Source organism: Hemibagrus wyckioides, linkage group LG04, assembly GCF_019097595.1.
Source record: "Hemibagrus wyckioides isolate EC202008001 linkage group LG04, SWU_Hwy_1.0, whole genome shotgun sequence".
NCBI lineage: Eukaryota > Metazoa > Chordata > Actinopteri > Siluriformes > Bagridae > Hemibagrus > Hemibagrus wyckioides.
In genome coordinates this window covers 32,151,199-32,170,390 of record NC_080713.1, presented here as the reverse complement: position 1 = coordinate 32,170,390, position 19,192 = coordinate 32,151,199, and the positions used below count along the sequence as shown (strand labels likewise).

The window sequence follows — 19,192 nt, the reverse complement described above, 5'->3', positions numbered from 1 at the left end:
CTTTTGCCCCGGTTGATACTGGGGTGCGTCGGTCCTGCGGGTGTCTGCCAGTTGTTTATGGCGGTTCACAGCCTGCTGCAGCCTCTGATGGGTGGAGTTCCAGACTCTCTCGCTCTGCTGGAACCAGTGTTGGACTGAGGGTACTGTGGAGGGTTCATCTGACCAGGGGAACAGCGGAGGTTGGTAACTGAGTATGCACTGGAAGGGAGTTAGACCAGTAGTAGCCTGACGAAGGGAGTTCTGTGCATACTCGGCCCATGGGATGAAGCGGTGCCAGGAGTCTTGCTGGTGGTGGCAGAAAGTCCGCAAGTATCGACTGACCTCCTGAATTTTCTGCTCAGTCTGGCCGTTGGACTGGGGATGATAGCCAGAGGTCAGGCTGATCATCACACCTAGGCGGTGGAAGAAGGCTTTCCAGACTCGGGACACGAATTGGGGCCCTCGGTCCGAGACAATGTCTTTTGGTATGCTGAAGTTCCGGAACAGGTGTTGGAATAGACTTTTGGCGGTCTCTAAGGCTGTGGGGAGGACTTTTAGAGGGATAAGGCGGCAAGCTTTAGAAAACCGATCCACTGCCACCAGGATGCAGGTGTGACCGTCTGAGGCAGGTAGATCTGTGATGAAGTCTATTCCTAGGTGTGACCAGGGGCGTTGAGGAATGGCTAATGGCACCAGCTTACAGGATGGGAGATGCCTAGGGGTTTTGGCCATGGCACACTCCTGGCAGCCCCTGACGTACCTTCTGACATCCGATGCCAGATCCGGCCACCAGTACTTGTCTTGCAGGAGCAAGAGAGTCTGACTGATGCCAGGATGCCCAGTACCCAGGAAGGAGTGAGCCGACTGAATCAGGGGTTGACAGAGGGATGATGGAATGTAAGTGAGGTTGGGAGGACATCCAGAAGGGGTCGGCTCGGAGACATTGGCTGATGCGATTTCGTCTTCCAATCCCCACTGAATCGGAGAAAGCAGCATGCTAGGGGGCAGTATAGGCTGTTTGGAGGGAGCATCCGGAGAGTGGAGGCGGGAAAGAGCGTCCGCTTTAATGTTCTTGCCCCCCGGGTGATAGGTGACCTTAAAGTCAAACCGGGTGAAGAACAGAGCCCACTGGGCCTGATGTGGGTTAAGTCGTTTGGCATCACGCAGGTATTGAAGGTTCTTGTGGTCGGTGATGACTGTGAATGGGTGACGTGCTCCCTCCAACCAGTGTCTCCACTCCTCCAAGGCTAACTTGATAGCCAGCAACTCTCTGTTCCCTACATCGTAGTTTTGTTCGCAGGCGGAGAGCTTCTTAGAGAAGTAAGAACATGGATGGAGACATGCTGGACTACCGTGCTCTTGCAACAGAACTGCCCCCACCCCGGTGGTAGAAGCATCCACCTCCACTATGAAGGGGAGATCCGGGTCTGGATGAATCAGGAGTGGTGCTGAGGTGAACAGACGCTTCAGGAGGTTAAAGGCTCGATCGGCTTCAAGGGCCCACTGGAGGGTCTTGGGTCCCTTCTGGAGGAGATTTGTGAGGGGGCAACGACAGAACTGTAGCCTCTAATGAACCTCTGGTAGAAGCTGGAAAAGCCGAGGAACCTTTGTAGCTCCTTCACGGTGGTGGGAACTGGCCAGGAGGTGATGGCTTCCACCTTACCCTCTTCCATCTTGATGCCATCGGGGCTAATGACATAACCTAAGAAGCCGGTGGATCGGAGATGGAAAGAGCACTTCTCAGCTTTGAAGTAGAGGTGGTGTTGCCGGAGGGTTTGGAGAACGGTTCTAACGTGGTAAACGTGCTCGGCCTCGTTCCGTGAGTACACCAGGATGTCATCAATATAGACCAGGATGAAGTGGTGGAGGTACTCATGGAACAACTCATTCATGTAGCCTTGAAAGACCGAGGGGGCGTTGACTAGGCCGTACGGCATTACGAGGTACTCGTAGTGACCCATGGGAGTCACGAATGCAGTCTTCCACTCATCCCCTTCCCGGATCCGGATCAGGTGGTATGCGCTGCAGAGATCCAGCTTGGTGAAGATCCGGGCCCCTCTAAGCTGCTTAAGAGCCGCTAGGACGAGTGGAAGGGGATATCGATATTTCACTGTTACCTGGTTGAGAGCACGGTAGTCAATGCAGGGACAGAGTCCGCCATCCTTCTTGGCCATGAAGAAGAAACTGGAGGCCGCCGGGGACTTCGATGGCCGAATGTAGCCCTGCTTAAGTGCTTCTTGGATGTAGTCTTCCATAGCCTGATGTTCCGGTAGTGACAGAGAGTAGACTTTGCCTTTGGGTACTGGGGCATCGGGAAGGAGGTCGATGGCACAGTCCCATGGTCGATGCGGAGGCAGTTGGGATGCCTGGCAAGGGCAGAACACATCCCTGTAGTCTGAGTACTGAGGAGGAATGGACAGGAGTTGTTGTAGATGGGGGCTTTCAATGGACGTAGACTGGAGAGATAAAGAGAGAGATTCAAGAGCCTGGAGGAGAAGATTGGGAAAACATCTGTGGAAACATCCCTCTCCCCACTTCAGAACCTCACCGGTGGCCCAGGAGATGGTAGGAGTGTGTTCCACGAGCCAGGGACGCCCAAGTACAATCGCCGAAGTGGACCTCTCCAGAACCAGGAAGTGGATGTCTTCAGAGTGCAGGGCGCCAACCTTCATGCAGATGGGCCCTACAGAGTGATGGATCTTTCCCTGTCCTAGAGGGCTACCGGTGATGGAGTGGATCCGGTATTGGATGGGGTTTGTGCTCTTTCTGAGGCCCAGTTGGTGAAAGAGGTCGGCGGAGATGAAGTTTCCCGCTGACTCAGAGTCAAGGAGTGCAGGAACTGTAATAAATTGAGTGCCAGTAGTCAGTTCAACAGGAGTAGTGAGTGGTTTTAACTGATTTCGAGGTTCTGCGACTGGTTCTGGAGAGGGGAAATCCTTCTCTGGTTGGTGGTAGCAGTTTAAGGAATCCTGAACCCATTGGCCTTCCATATAGCGCGTCCTGCATACCGCGACTTGAATGGTCTTCTGTATGAAGGATTCCAACCCCACCATATCATCTACAGTGGCTAGTTGTAGACGAAGTCCCGGCTCTAATCCCTGTCTGTAGGTGGTTAGCAGGGAATGCTCGTTCCACCCACTGGCAGCAGCTAGAGTACGGAAGTGCAGAGTGTAATCATAAATGGAGTCTTTACCTTGCCTCAGATGATAGAGGTGCTCACCCGCCGTGTCATCTCCTAATGACTTGCTGAACACTTCTCGGAAATGAGCGGTGAAGGATTCGAGAGAGCTGAGAGCCGGGCCGTTCTGCTGCCAGAGAGAGTCGGCCCAACGGAGCGCTTTCAGGGAGATGATGAAGGCGATTTTAGCTCTTTCCATTGGATAGCGGTGGGGTTGCATCTCCAACGTGAGGGAGCATTGCAGCAGGAAGCCACTGCAGTCTTCTGCCGAATCAGAGTAGGGTGAGGGAGTGACCATGGGACTGGCAGAGCTCATGCTTTCCTATCCAGGCGGCACGATAAGTGCCGAGGTGGGTTGTGCGGCGGCAGCAGCCTGAGATGCGGTGGTCTCCTGTAGAGCAGGGAGCACTCTTTGCAGCATGCTGACCAGCTGTTGAATGGGGCCAGCGCCTGTAGAAGGGGTATGTTTTTTGAGGAACACAGAAAGCGGGTGGAAAAGGAAAGAGGGGAATACTCAGCTTGGCACCCACGGCGACTGGAAGATGGAGGCTGATGGAACCAAGATGAGATGGTCACGCGGAGGTGTGTGGCAATGGGGAAATGATCAGAAAGGCAGGAATAGCGGAGTTAAAGCTGTACGGGAATGCTTTAGACTATAGCTAATGCTATGGCTAGCGAGTCAGTGTCTACATGTGAGACCAGATGAGGAAGGGGTGAAAAAGTGGTGAATAAATAGGGGAGTGTGTGCACAGAGAACAAGGTGCAGGTGAACTCAATTAAAATTTGAGTGAGTGAGTGTGCTGTCGAGGGGTGGAGTCCGGTGCGCCTGTGACAGTTGTATAAATGTGTATATTTATAAATGTGTGTGTTCAGTAGTGTGTGTGTTCAGTAGTATAAATATGTGTGTTTATAGATTTGTGTGTGTTCAGTAGTGTGTGTGTGTTCAATACTAAAAACGTGTGCTCAGTAGTACAAATATGTGTGTGTATGTTCAGTAGTGTGTGGGTTCAGTAGTATAAATATGTGTGTTTATAGATTTGTGTGTGTTCAGTAGTGTGTGTGTGTTCAATACTAAAAACGTGTGCTCAGTAGTACAAATATGTGTGTGTATGTTCAGTAGTGTGTGGGTTCAGTAGTATAAATATGTGTGTTTATAGATTTGTGTGTGTTCAGTAGTGTGTGTATGTTCAATACTAAAAACGTGTGCTCAGTAGTACAAATATGTGTGTGTATGTTCAGTAGTGTGTGGGTTCAGTAGTATAAATATGTGTGTTTATAGATTTGTGTGTGTTCAGTAGTGTGTGTGTTCAATACTAAAAACGTGTGCTCAGTAGTACAAATATGTGTGTGTATGTTCAGTAGTGTGTGGGTTCAGTAGTATAAATATGTGTGTTTATAGATTTGTGTGTGTTCAGTAGTGTGTGTATGTTCAATACTAAAAACGTGTGCTCAGTAGTACAAATATGTGTGTGTATGTTCAGTAGTGTGTGGGTTCAGTAGTATAAATTTGTATGTGTGTGTTTAGTAGTGTATGTTTTTTCAGTAGTATAAATGTGTTCAGTAGTATAAATTTGTGTGAGTGTTCAGTAGTGTGTGTTCAGTAGTACAAATGTGTGTATTCAGTAGTATAAATTTGTGTGTTCAGTAGTGTGTGTGTTCAGTAGTGTGTGTGTTCAGTAGTATAAATTTGTGTGTGTGTTTAGTAGGGTGTGTCTTCAGTTGTATAAATATGCATGTGTTTATAAATGTGTGTTCAGTAGTATGAATGTGTGTTCAGCAGTATAAATAATTGTGTGTGTTCAGTAGTGTGTTTGTGTTCAGTAGTATAAATGTGTGTGTGTTTATGTTCAGTAGTATAAATGTGTGTGAGTGTTCAGAAGTGTGTGTGTTCAGTAGTGTGTGTGTTCAGTAGTATAAATGTGTGTGTGTTCAAATGTGTGTGTGTGTTCAGTAGTGTGTGTTCAGTAGTATAAATATGTGTGTGTGTTCAGAAGTGTGTGTGTGTTCAGTATATAAATACGTGTGTGTGTTCAGTAGTGTTTGTCTGTGTTCAGTGGTATAAATATCTGTGTTCAATGGTCTGTGTGTGTTCAGCAGTATAAATATGTGTGTGTGTTCAGTAGTGTGTGTCTGTGTTCAGTGGTATAAATATGTGTGTGTTAAATGGTCTGTGTGTGTTCAATAGTAGAAATGTGTGTGTTCAGAAGCATGTATGTTCAGTAGTATGAATTTGTGTGTTCAGTATTGTGTGTATATTAAGTAGTATAAATAAGTGTGTTCAGTAGTGTGTGTGTGTATTCAGTAGTATAAATGTGTGTGTGTTTAGTATTGTATGCTCAGTAGTACATATTTGTGTGTTTATAAATGTGTGTTCAGTAGAATAAATATGTGTTTAGTAGTGTATGTTCAGTAGTTTAAATGTGTGTGTTCAGTAGTATAAATGTGTGTTCAGTAGTATAAATTTGCATGTGTTCAGTAGTGTGTGTTCAGTAGTATAAATTTGTGTGTTCAGCAGTGTGTGTTCAGTAGTATAAATTTGTGTGTTCAGCAGTGTGTGTTCAGTAGTATAAATTTGTGTGTTCAGCAGTGTGTTCAGTAGTATAAATTTGTATGTGTGTATTCAGTAGTGTGTGTGCGTTCAGTAGTATAAATTTGTGTGTTCAGTAGTGTGTGTCTGTCTTCAGTAGTATAAATTTGTGTGTGTTCAGTAGTATAAATATGTGTGTTCAGTAGTATATGTGTGTGTTTATAAATTTATGTGTTCAGTGGTGTGTATGTATTGAGTAGTATAAATTTGTGTGTGAGTGTTCAGTGGTGTGTTTTCAGTAGTGTGTGTGTTTAGTAGTATAAATATGTGTTCAGTAGTGTGTGTGTTCAATAGTATTAATTTGTGTTCAGTGGTATAAATATGTGTGTTCAGTAGTGTGTCTGTGTTCAGTAGTATTAATTTGTGTGTTCAGTGGTATAAATATGTGTGTGTTCAGTAGTGTGTGTGTGTTCAGTAACATTAATTTGTGTGTTCAGTGGTATAAATATGTGTGTGTTCAGTAGTGTGTGTGTTCAGTAACATTAATTTGTGTGTTCAGTGGTATAAATATGTGTGTGTTCAGTAGTGTGTGTGTGTTCAGTAACATTAATTTGTGTGTTCAGTGGTATAAATATGTGTGTGTTCAGTAGTGTGTGTGTTCAGTAACATTAATTTGTGTGTTCAGTGGTATAAATATGTGTGTGTTCAGTAGTGTGTGTGTTCAGTAACATTAATTTGTGTGTTCAGTGGTATAAATATGTGTGTGTTCAGTAGCATGTGTGTGTTCAGTAGTATTAATTTGTGTGTTCAGTGGTATAAATATGTGTGTGTTCGGTAGCGTGTGTGTGTTCAGTAGTATTAATTTGTGTGTTCAGTGGTATAAATATGTGTGTGTTCAGTAGTGTGTGTGTGTTCAGTAGTATTAATTTGTGTGTTCAGTGGTATAAATGTGTGTGTTCAGTAGTGTGTGTGTGTTCAGTAGTATTAATTTGTGTGTTCAGTGGTATAAATATGTGTGTGTTCGGTAGCGTGTGTGTGTTCAGTAGTATTAATTTGTGTGTTCAGTGGTATAAATGTGTGTGTTCAGTAGTGTGTGTGTGTTCAGTAGTATTAATTTGTGTGTTCAGTGGTATAAATGTGTGTGTTCAGTAGTGTGTGTGTGTTCAGTAGTATTAATTTGTGTGTTCAGTGGTATAAATGTGTGTGTTCAGTAGTGTGTGTGTTCAGTAGTGTGTGTGTTCAGTAGTATTAACTTGTGTGTTCAGTAGTGTGTGTGTGTTCAGTAGTATTAATTTGTGTGTTCAGTGTATAAATATGTGTGTGTTCGGTAGCGTGTGTGTGTTCAGTAGTATTAATTTGTGTGTTCAGTGGTATAAATGTGTGTGTTCAGTAGTGTGTGTGTGTTCAGTAGTATTAATTTGTGTGTTCAGTGGTATAAATGTGTGTGTTCAGTAGTATTAATTTGTGTGTTCAGTGGTATAAATATGTGTGTGTTCAGTGGTATAAATATGTGTGTGTTCAGTGGTATAAATGTGTGTGTTCAGTGGTATAAATGTGTGTGTTCAGTAGTATTAATTTGTGTGTTCAGTGGTATAAATGTGTGTGTTCAGTAGTGTGTGTGTTCAGTAGTGTGTGTGTTCAGTAGTATTAACTTGTGTGTTCAGTAGTGTGTGTGTGTTCAGTAGTATTAATTTGTGTGTTCAGTGTATAAATATGTGTGTGTTCGGTAGCGTGTGTGTGTTCAGTAGTATTAATTTGTGTGTTCAGTGGTATAAATGTGTGTGTTCAGTAGTGTGTGTGTGTTCAGTAGTATTAATTTGTGTGTTCAGTGGTATAAATGTGTGTTCAGTAGTGTGTGTGTGTTCAGTGGTATAAATGTGTGTGTTCAGTAGTGTGTGTGTTCAGTAGTATTAACTTGTGTGTTCAGTAGTGTGTGTGTGTTCAGTAGTGTGTGTGTTCAGTAGTATTAACTTGTGTGTTCAGTAGTGTGTGTGTGTTCAGTAGTGTGTGTGTTCAGTAGTATTAACTTGTGTGTTCAGTAGTGTGTGTGTGTTCAGTAGTGTGTGTTCAGTAGTATTAACTTGTGTGTTCAGTAGTGTGTGTGTTCAGTAGTGTGTGTGTTCAGTAGTGTGTGTGTTCAGTAGTATTAACTTGTGTGTTCAGTAGTGTGTGTGTGTTCAGTAGTATTAATTTGTGTGTTTAGTGTTATAAATATGTGTGTGTTCAGTAGTGTGTGTTCAGTAGTGTGTGTGTGTGTGTGTGTGTGTGTGTGTGTGTGTGCGTGTATGTGTGTGTGTTCAGCAGTTCAGGGTTTGGACACTGAAGTTGATAGCCTGGTTTTAGGTCATAGTAATTCATCAGCATGGTGTTGGACCTTCTTTGTGGTCAGTGCAGTATAAGTTCGTCGTGGGAATGAAAGGTCCGTTTCCTACACAGTCACCAGAACAGTGTCCAGATCGCTGGGTGATACTGGTGGAATAAATCGTTTCCTGACTCGCTCCTCTAAAGCACCTGAAGTGGACGAATAATACTCATATCAGCTGAGTGTGCAGGTCATGGGAGACGGTCAGCTTTACCATCAGGCTCATCCATTCACACTGTCACCAGTCCTGTGGTGTGTGTTGTTGTGTTATCATCCTGACACACCTCAACAGGGTTCAGTGTTCCACATGGTCCTCCAGAATGGTCTGGTTTTCTAGATTCCCGCTGCTGGCATCATTGGCGTTGACATGATTGACCAAAGGTTTGGCTATAGCAGCCTGACCATGAATATCGACACTGTGAAGCAGGTTTTTGGATACAGTCCATGGTTAGTACCCAGATGTCCCTTTCACACAGTATGGACAGTGACTCCTGTTGGACGTGGTTGGTTCGTGCTGGTGTGCTGACGTTATCCTGGACACCGTGGCTCTCGAGACACCACAAAGACTCACTGACCTGGTCAGAGACGCTCCAGCGAGACACACACCAACAATCTGTCCTCTTCTGAACTCTGGTATTTCTCCCACTGTGTGGTGTGGAGAGCAATCTTCACTGTACAGCCATGCTACTGCTCTGCTCATGCAACCTTCACACACTGTCCAGACTGCCCAGAACATGGACTCAGTGAAGTTTGTCCAGCAGGCTGAGGAGATGTAGGCACGAGACCTCCAACACGGTCATCCCCGGTGTTTCAGTTCTATTGTCCAAACCCTGAGTGTTTCTCACTTCACTGGTGTGTATGTTCAGTTCAATATTCCATGTCTTCAGGTGTGTGTGTGTGTGTGTGCGCGCGCGCGCGCGCCGGCATAAACCACCGGGATTAAAAAAAAAAAAAACAGCATTGCGCGCCAGATTTTTGCGCGCGAACAGGGGTCACATTTTCAGTTTCATATTTACGCAGGACTTCATTAACGCGCGCGCGCGCGCACTCACTCACACACACGCACACACTCAGATCGCGGCGTTGCTCTCTCTCTCCATCCTCGGAGGCGCTGGATGGGATTTTTGCTCTGTTGACCTTCACACATATTTGGGTTTTGAACAGAGAGGGAGAGACAGAAGGAAAAGGAAGAAAGAAAGAAAGAAAGAAAGAAGAAGAGGAGTGTGTTGTGGTGTGCTGAGTGTGTGTGAGGTGTTTTTTTTTCATTCCCGGGCCTTTTCTCTCTCTCTCTCTCTCTCTCTCTCTCTCTCTCTTCATTATTTATTTCCGTTATTGATGGTGGGAGATTTCCGCGCGCGTGCAAGAATCGCGTGGTGACATTTGTGACATTTTGGGTGTTTTTCCCCCGAGCGCGCGCCATGGCTCGGCCGCGACCCCGCGACTATAAAGCCGGAGATCTGGTTTTCGCCAAGATGAAGGGCTACCCGCACTGGCCCGCGAGGGTGAGTACCGAGCCGAGCCGCGCTCCTGCTCTCCGAGTCCGGCAGCGAGAGCCACGACGCCCCGCTGCTCCGCTCCGGCTCTTAGGCCCGCCATTTTATTCCCTCAGCTCGGAAACGAAGCCAATTCGGTATTAAAACGGGTTTCCAGGTCCATTTTGTGTCCTTTGTGTGTGTGTGTGTGTGTGTGTGTAAGGCAATGGCGCTGTTGCCTCTCAGGTCTGTGTGTGTGTGTGTGTGTGTGTGTGTCTTCGCTTGTTTTTCTTCGAATTTCCGCCCTTCGCTTTAGTGCCTTTTCTCCACCTTCAGCTTGATGTAACACACACACACACACACACACACGATTTTAACACCACAATCGAACCGCAGACCGATATATCGATCCTGACCGCTGTTGTTTACGCTGTGATCTGAAGGCGCTTTGCTAACACATTAGCCTAGTTAGCGCGTTCCGCCTGTCCCTCACATCCTTTTTATTTCTGTCGGATTGAGAGCTTGTGGTCAGACACGGCGGACACGAGGGAGGTGTTGGTTCTCCTCATGGTGCATCTGGACAGGGATTTAGTGGTCAGGTTTTACAGCCGCTTACTGATACAGGGTCACAACTGCGTCATAACTCTAACACCTTCGTGTGCGTTTCTTTGAAAGCACACACACACACACACACACACACAGTTTAGCTCTCTCTCACACACACACACACACAGTTTAGCTCTCTCTCACACACACACACACACACACACACAGTTTAGCTCTCTCTCACACACACACACACACACAGTTTAGCTCTCACACACAGGTCAGCTACACACTCGTATTCAACACTATTCACATAAACGCATTAAAGGTGCAGTAAAGGAACTGCGTCCTCGTAGGACCCGCCCCCTGTCGTGCCACACCCCCCTTCCTTCCAAACGAAGAGACACACCCCCTTCTGCACCTATCAGAGACACCTTATGTATATTTATATCCGGAATATTCTGGAATAAAATCCACCAGCTCCACTCTATATTTAATCTTTAATTATTAATCCTTTGTTTAAGAAACAAACACTGAGGTGTGTGTGTGTGTGTGTGTGTGTGTGTGTGTGTGTGTGTGTGTTAAGCCCTATCCTGTTTTTCTTGCTTCCTTGCCTGAGTATGTAAAGTTGGTTCTGTTTATAGAAACATAAATAAAGAAATTAGTCAATGAAAGCTTGGCCCCTCCCACTCTTGGTTGCAATGCAGTATGTCTAACACGCCACTTCATCACGTGGAGCCGAAGCCGTCCCCTTCTGACCCTGGTGGTCTCTGGGCAGCGTGTCTGACCTCAGGAAGTGTGTGTGATCGGATGAACTCGGTTACACTCATTTTATCCCAGTCCTATATATAAGTCCTCCATGTCCAGGATCAATGCTACATCACACAAATCTTTTCATCGTTAGCGTCACATGTGACCTCTAAGGCCATTCACAGCTAGCATTGAAGGTGCAGTAAGGAACTCCTGAAGCTAACTTCCCAGTTGCCTAGCAACAGGATTTGAATGACACTACCTGGACATTGTGTGTTCTGGACATCTTTCCGTGTTAAAAACACAGATTTACTGTCTGAATCCTGACCAGTTTATACACACACACAGCAGAAACAGGAAGTGAGGTCATTCTACTTATAATAATAATAATTAGCGTATGAAGGTTCTATAGAGAAGCGTAAATAATTTGCCGTGATTGGTCAGGAAAGATGTGTGTGTGTGTTTATATTTGTGTGTGTGTGTGTGTGTAATGTTTACTCTGCTCTGATTGGTCAGGAAATATGTGTGTGTAATGTTTACTCTGCTCTGATTGGTCAGGGATAATCTCTGCTGTTTTCTGATTGGCTGCAGATTGATGAGCTTCCAGAGGGAGCTGTGAAGCCTCCTGCTAATAAATATCCTATCTTCTTCTTTGGCACCCATGAAACGTAAGTGTGTGTGTGTGTTAAGGAAAGCTTCATTATTTAATAATGAAACTGTACTAGCCATGTCAGCTAACATTTAGCATGCTAATGAATAATAAGAACAGTAGTTAGCATCATGCAAAGGTTTTATTCCATGCTAGCTTTTAGCATTCACATGAACTAGCATGAGTTGAATGTCATTTAACACTAATGGAACATTTTCCGTTTTTCTTCAGTCACATTAACACCAACACTGAATATTAGAGTGAAGGAGTGTGTAATAACAATGTTATTAATGTTATTAGAACTTTCTGTGAGGTGTGTGTGTGTGTATGATGTGTGTAAGGAGTCTCCAGTGTCAGTATGTGTGTGGTGAAGGAGATGTTTCTCAGTAACATGACCAGCTGCTAACTTGTACATGTTCTGGTGTGTGTGTGTGTGTTCTCCAGTGCGTTCCTCGGCCCTAAAGATCTGCTGCCATATAAAGAGTATAAAGAAAAGTTTGGCAAGTCGAATAAGAGGAAAGGCTTCAATGAGGGACTGTGGGAGATCGAGAACAACCCCGGAGTCAAGTTCACTGGCTACCAGGTATGTGTGTGTGTGTGTGTGAGAGAGAGAGAGAGAGAGAGAGAGAGAGAGAGAGATGTAAGCCAGACCCTGCAGTGCATTCTGGGTATTTCACGGTCAGTATGGGTCATGGCCTGTACAATCCCTGTAGTGGTGCATTATGGGATTAAACAGTGCAGTGTGCAGTGAACAGTAGCTTCCTTCTTTCTTTCTTTCTTTCTTTCTTTCTTTCTTTCTTTCTTTCTTTGGAATTGTATTTTAAGGTTTTAATACTATTATTAATGTCTGAGCTCATCTCTCATTTCAGACATCAAGATTTACTTTTGGGAAGTGCCTTTAAATCATTTATTAGTCACACCGTGATGTCGTGTGTGTGTGTGTGTGTGTGTGTGTGTGATTCAGTTTGAACCTTTAAATGTCCACAGGAATGTGATGGGATGAACACAAACAATGTGGTGTTTGCACTTCAGAGGTTAAATCAACTCAGGGTTTTAATCACAGGCCCATGAACACACACACACACACATACACACACACTTAATCGCTAATTAAGTGTGGATATGAACCTCACAAATATTTTATAATGATCACATAATTCATGTTACCATCATACTATAAGTGGGTGTGTCCTAATTTATGACATCACAATAATAACAGATTGAGTTGTAATTATGTCCAAGTTCTCCAGCAGGCAGAATGAAGGTTCTCCACCAGAGGGCGCTGTTACTCACACACCCTTTCATCTTTATCATCTTGAACCTCATCTGGTGTATGGTTTAGAACACGGCCACTGTGGATACAGTGTTTATGTGGACTGTATAGTGAAGTGTGTGTGTGTGTGTGTGTGTGTGTGTACAGAGCGTGCAGCAGCAGAGCTGGTCGGAGGGGGAGGGGGCTGATGCAGCAGACGGCAGCAGTGAGGGTGAGGAAGGTGAATCCATCGGAGAGGAAGAGGAAGGAAAGGTGAAGGGTGAAAAGGTCGGATCCAAACGGAAAAAGACAGCGTCCTTAAAGGTATGACCTGATGCATCACCTCTGTTTTTATTAACATTTACAATCTAGTCTCTAAGGAAGAAGCAGGGCTTACATTGAAGGGAGGCGGAACTTATTTAGAGAAAAGCTTACCATTATCTCACCTGAGAAAGGGGTGTGGTTAACAACAAACTCTGTGAATGGAGCTCATTTTCATTCCTTCTGTTTACCTCAGAATGGGGCAGCTAGGTAAGAAAGAGGGTTAACTTAACATTATCCTGTAAAAGGGGGAGGACTTCCTTGAAGAAGGGGTGGGGTTACCCAAGAACTGACACTCAGCTGTAGTTCAGGTGATAAAGGGGTGGAGCTAGGCTAAGGAGGAGAGACTCACCTGTATTTAGGAAAAGTTGTGAAGCAAACATGAGAACAGGTGACCAGAGAAAAGGTTCACCTGAGCAGTGGGCGGATCTCAGGTGAGAAAAGGCGGAGCTTGTGTCTCCCAGCTGTGCACAAATGTGAGGTAGTGTTCTGTTCCACCGCTCTGAGAAGGTGCTATAATAACTGACCCTGGTGTGTGTCCAGTATAAGACAGAGGTCAGGTGATGGTCCTGGGTGCAGTGTGGTGATGATGACCAGCGCAGGGTTAATCAGAGCCGTGAGGACCCAGAACCTGCTGCACCTGAATGTGTGTCAGAGCTGCAGCCCCTGGTTCCCTGTGCCTCATAACACACTCCCACTCCACATAGCAACTGTTGCCTAGCAACATGCATTCCATGTTCTGTGAGGATGGGAGTGGAGCGTACCATTTTTTGTTTGGGGGGCAGAGTGTAGATGGGAAAAAGATTTTATTATTATTATTATTGTTACTGTTATTGTTTTATTATTAGAATCGTTATTAATAAACCACCAGACTGTAATCGTGTGTGTGTGTGTGTGTGTGTGTTTCAGAAGTCGAAGCTGTCCAGGAAATGCTCTGCTGAGGAGGAAGAGGAGAAGGACGGAAAAGAAGACGAGGAGAAAAGAGACAACGATAACGACCTGCAGAACTCAGACAAGAAGACGTGTCCAGGGGTATGTCTGTCTGACTGACTGTCTCTCTGACTGTCTGCCTGTTTGACTGTCTCTCTGACTTCCTGTCTGTCTGCCTGTTTGACTGTCTGTCTCTCTGACTTCCTGTCTGTCTGCCTGTTTGACTGTCTGTCTCTCTGACTTCCTGTCTGTCTGCCTGTTTGACTGTCTGTCTCTCTGACTTCCTGTCTGTCTGCCTGTTTGACTGTCTGTCTCTCTGACTGTTTTTCAGTCATCACTTCATCAGTTATTCGGTTCTCGTTATCTGCCTCATGTCCTGATTAAACACTAGACCATTACACTGTTATTACAGCTGTATAAAATGTTATATATCATAAACCTGACTGGTGTGTGTGTGTGTGTGTGTGTGTGTGTGTGTGTTCCAGCAGAACCAGCTGCTGCGAGAGGAACATTAGATCCTGAAGCAGATCTGATCATGTTGTGGTTTGTTGTGTGATGTTGGAAATGTAACTCGCTTTGACATCATCAAAATAAAAAAAGAAAAGAAAAAAAACATTGTTATTATAAAATCACCATCAGAAAATAATCTGAAGTCCAGAAGTCCAGAGAAATTCATCCACGTCTCATCAACAGAGCCAAGCTGAAGCTAAAGCACTAGAATTAAAGGGGCGGTAAGTCTTCTTCTCCATTACACATGCAGTGGATCTGATGAAGCCGTGTTTTTGTTCTTCTTGTGTTGAGTGTGGATTCAGCTGGAATGTTGCTTACCGCCCCTTTAATGTGCAGTGTTAACTAACACTTTATCAGATGTAATATAGTCATCAGTTTAGTGTGATGTTCTAGCTGTAGCTGTTATAGCTGGAGTCTTCACCTGGAAACCAGCCCACTCTCTCTTCTTCACTCCCCCTGACCTTTCACCCTCAACCCTATCCTTTCCCCTGAACCCTGACTTTTCACCCTGACCCCTGACTGTTCTCCTGGACCCTGACCTTTACCCTGACCTTTTCATTTTAGACATTGATTTTTAATACTAAACCCTAACTGCCCTAGCCTCTAACTTTGACCCTTCACCATAACACTGGTCATGTTCTGCTGCCCTTCCATAAGCTTTTACTTTAACACTACCCATTAAGTGTAAGCTCTGACCTTTGAACCCTACCCTAACCTTTTAACTTTTTTCTTGCTCTCCCTTAGATTTGACCATAACGTTGACCCCTTACTCTAAACCCTAATCATTAACCCTAACACTGACCGTTCACCCTATTACTGTTTTCATTCTTCATGAACTCTGACCTCTGTAACCCTTTTTCTAAAACTTCCCCTTAAACTGAAACTCCTATCTCTGACCCCAGCCTTGACCTTTCATCTTAAACCCTGAATTCTTTCAATAACTTTTCCTAAATGACCCTAGCCTGATCCCGTACACCTAACCTCTGACCTTTCAGCCCAGGGTCTTTACCCTAAAGCTTCTCATGTTTCTTGCTGACACTAACCTTTGACCTTTCACTTTAATTTTATTACTTGTAACCCTAAACTGACCTTTCAGGCAAACTCTGACCTTTTACCTGACATTTATAGCAGTCTCTTCTTTGATCTTTTACCCTCTGACCTTTGGCCCTGTCCATGCTGTGTGTATAAACCGGTGAGTGACTGATAGACAGACAGACAGAGTGATAAGTATAAGTAGTGGTATTCAGTAAGACACTGTTGATGGGTGGAGTTCATGTTGCTGTAGAATTCGGGACCACGCTAACGGATTAATGCTCTTTTTTTTTTGTTTGTTTGTTTGTTTGTTTTTTATATAAATAAAGTGAATCCTGGTTCCTGTGTCTGTGCGCTCGCTTGTTTCTTAGCTCTTTAGTGGCATGCTGTCTGTCCTATTAATTCTGTAAGATAGAACATTGCTCGGAGATTAGCGCTAAGTCTGAGGCAGGAAGCGTCTCCTAGCGTTTAGCGCTTCGTCGTCACTGACCCCAAGACGCTCTTTTACTTCCTGATCTGTGTTTATATAAAGAATATATTCTATTTATTTTTGATGATGGTAGATGACACATCTGTGGTAAGTGTTAGCGCATTCGCACGTCCTGATTCAGTCGCACGACATGTGTTTCTGTGGCAGTGTGGGCGGAGCTTAAAGTGATCCTATGACATCATTCAGGAGGCTGTTGGTACACGCAGCCAACTTCCTGTTATATCACACAACTACACTCGAGCGTCAAGCCAAAGAATAAAAAAAAATCTTGGTGATGTCACACAATCGAGTCTACTGATTGGCTGATGGAATTCGCTGTAAGCCCCGCCCCTTGTTAACTCCGACATGCCTGTCAGTGAGTGAAATCAGGACATAGAGATCATCGGTGTAGATTTTTTGCCCCTCTTTATCTTTGTTATTGCTCGTTACAGTTCTATCTTACATTTTCAACGTTTGTAGTTCACTGTAAACTGTTTTCCTGTTTATTCACAAGACTTTTACAGAATAAATTTGTTGGAATGCACAGCTTCAGGTCTGCCGAGTCTCACTACACACTCCCACTCACACATCTGACACCAGGGGGTGCCATGGAACCAGGCCTGCGGTCAGTCCAGATGCCGGTGTTAGAAATGAACTGGTACCAGTACTGACAGGTGTTTTTGTGTGTGTGTGTAGGGTGGGGGGGGGTGTTTGGGGTCCACAGTTTTTCGGGGGTTCAGCCCAAGGAGAGCGCTGACCTTTTTACGTACAACACCTCAGAGTGTGAATTCTTTTTATCTTAGATTTTCTGATATTTAGTGCTATTTTGCTGCACCATGAATTAGGCAGTACTTGTGTAAACAGGATGGGTGTGTAAAGAGAAAGAAAGCAAAACTCATTCGTTTTTATCTTCTGAAGGTCATAAAACTCAACGTTTATTATAGGCAGTGATGTTTTTGTGCATGTTGTAAACATGAATTCCCAGGAGTTATGTGGACTGAAATAATTTCACATTGATGAAACTCCTCAGATTAGTAATGTCACCTTTAAGAGTCTCAACATTATCTAATGTTCGTGAGTATCTACAAAAGATCTGAAACCAATTGACGTGCATTTGTGTGACAAGAAAGATTTTTAAAAAAAATTGTAGATATTGCACACAAACATGGACAGATAGCCATTTAGTCCTGAGGGGATATTACGGGAGGGTCAGTTCTGTGGGGATGCTGTAGGAGGGTCAGTCCTGAGGGAATGGTGTAAGAGGGTTAGTTCTGTTGGGGTGCTCTAGGGATGGTCAGTTCTGAGGGGACACTAGGAGGGTCAGTTCTGTGGGGACGCTGTAGAAGGGTCAGTTCTGTGGGGACGCTGTAGGAGGGTCAGTCCTGAGGGGACACTGTAGGAGGGTCAGTTCTGTGGGGACGCTGTAGGAGGGTCAGTCCTGAGGGGACACTGTAGGAGGGTCAGTTCTGTGGGGACGCTGTAGGAGGGTCAGTCCTGAGGGGACACTGTAGGAGGGTTAGTTCTGTGGGGATGCTGTAGGAGGGTCAGTCCTGAGGGGACACTGTAGGAGGGTCAGTTCTGTGGGGACGCTGTAGGAGGGTCAGTCCTGAGGGGATGTTATGGAAAGGTCAGTTCTAAGGGGATGCTGTAGAAGGGCTAGTTCTGTGGGTATGCTGTAGGGAGGGTCAGTCAGCCTGGCTTTGTTGGGTTTTGCTGATGAAGAAGGCAGGACGGCTGATACAGCGGTAACTGAGGGCCTGAGGAACTAAAGCGTAGAACAGGTTGAAGGTGAAGAAACACAGCAGTCGCTCGCTTGGAATGCGGAAGGTGACTGGGGTCCGAGTGTGTAGTGATGCTCCGATGTGACAGAACTGAGCCTGAAACACCATAATAATACAATTAATACCACTTTACATGCTAGAGTGCTCACGTGTTAGAGTGTGTGTGTGTGTGTGTGTGTGTACCTGTGCCATGGCCCCTGCATGCACCAGACTCAGATCCGGAAGCCAATCACAGCCCGGAATACACAGACCATACATCATCATGATTAGACACGGAGTGGAATAGAGCATGTTCACTAACATCTGGAAAACACACACACACACACACTATCTGCATCATTGTGAACCACAACATGTAATACGTTATATTCAGTAACATCTCTAGGACACACACACACACACACACAGACCTGTACAGTTGGATACGCCGAGGGGTCTTTAAGGTATGGTTCATAATGTATCACATATTCACGACACCAATCAGCGGGACAGTCCAGCACCACCTACACACACACACACACACAATACACAATAAATAACACAATTGTGTGTTATTTAATTTGTGTTAAATTTAAAGCTGTATATCGTTACTACTGAAACACTGAGCAGACCACGCCCACAAGAGATAACTCCGATCATATGAGACAACCTAGATGATTTGGTTGTATCTTGTGGACGAGGTTATCTCTAGTGGGTATGGCCAGTCTGGTGTTTCAGTAGTAAGTTGATTGGCTCATCAGCTGTTATTGTGATAGTAGAGTTAACCACATAGTACACAGGATTATTGTCATCATTAGTGAAGTGTAAAGTCCAGGTTGTTTCTGTAGATGTTCCTCACCAGGCCTCGGAGAACAGAGAAGATCATAGCAGTGATGAGGCTGAGCATGAAGAACAGATCCACGGGTCTCTGTAGCAGTGACTTCATCTGTTCACACTGAACATCCTGTACAGCACACAACTCAAACACATCACACAACAATATCTCCAACACAACAGAACACTGAATTGAATAATTCAAATGTGTCAATAAAAGTGTGTGTGTGTGTGTCTCACTGTTGGTGGTTGGTCTCGGGTTGCAGGCTGGTTCAAGACTCTAAAACAGGCCCACACAGAGACACACACATAGAGCAGGTGGAGCAGAAACAGAGCATTCAGCTGAGTACCATATTTCCCTGGAATACACACACACACACACACACACAGTGAATCAGTTGTTGTCTTTTCCTGAATCAGAGTGGTGTTGCTGTTCTGTACTCACCCACCACACTGCCTGGAATGTAAACGATGATCTGCATCATGAAGGACCCGACCCAGTACAGACCGATGGCTCTGTAACTTTCCCTGAACAAACACAAACAACACACACAAAGAGCTGAAGGGAACTAGTTAAAAAGCTTAACCACTGAGGCTAACCTGCTAACCAGCTATAGTCAT

The 19,192-nt window shown here is 44.8% G+C and overlaps 2 protein-coding genes across 4 annotated transcripts in view; one reads left to right on the top strand and one right to left on the bottom strand.

The window, feature by feature from the left end:
* Positions 1-9,080: 9,080 nt before the first annotated feature.
* Positions 9,081-16,521, top strand: hdgfl3 (HDGF like 3). 2 transcript variants are annotated; one of them, XM_058388169.1, is made up of 6 exons: positions 9,081-9,548; positions 11,406-11,482; positions 11,908-12,046; positions 12,884-13,039; positions 13,946-14,068; positions 14,455-16,521. In XM_058388169.1, exons 1-6 carry the CDS (start codon positions 9,465-9,467, stop codon positions 14,479-14,481), a joined length of 606 nt encoding a protein of 201 aa, XP_058244152.1. In that variant the 5' UTR covers positions 9,081-9,464; the 3' UTR covers positions 14,482-16,521. The 2 variants fall into 2 exon arrangements, with proteins under 2 accessions (XP_058244152.1, XP_058244151.1); XM_058388168.1 differs by having other exon boundaries at positions 14,452-16,521.
* Positions 16,522-16,925: 404 nt separating this feature from the next.
* LOC131351686 (transmembrane 6 superfamily member 1-like) overlaps positions 16,926-19,192 on the bottom strand; it is a 25,024-nt gene continuing 22,757 nt past the window's right edge. For both annotated transcript variants that reach the window (XM_058387181.1, XM_058387182.1), the window contains exons 5-10: positions 19,017-19,099; positions 18,812-18,930; positions 18,597-18,701; positions 18,169-18,261; positions 17,942-18,061; positions 16,926-17,854 (exon numbers count right to left, since the gene is read on the bottom strand). In XM_058387181.1, coding sequence (XP_058243164.1) covers positions 17,663-17,854; positions 17,942-18,061; positions 18,169-18,261; positions 18,597-18,701; positions 18,812-18,930; positions 19,017-19,099 — 712 coding nt within the window. In that variant the 3' untranslated portion in view covers positions 16,926-17,662. The remainder of the gene's footprint in view (positions 17,855-17,941; positions 18,062-18,168; positions 18,262-18,596; positions 18,702-18,811; positions 18,931-19,016; positions 19,100-19,192) is intronic.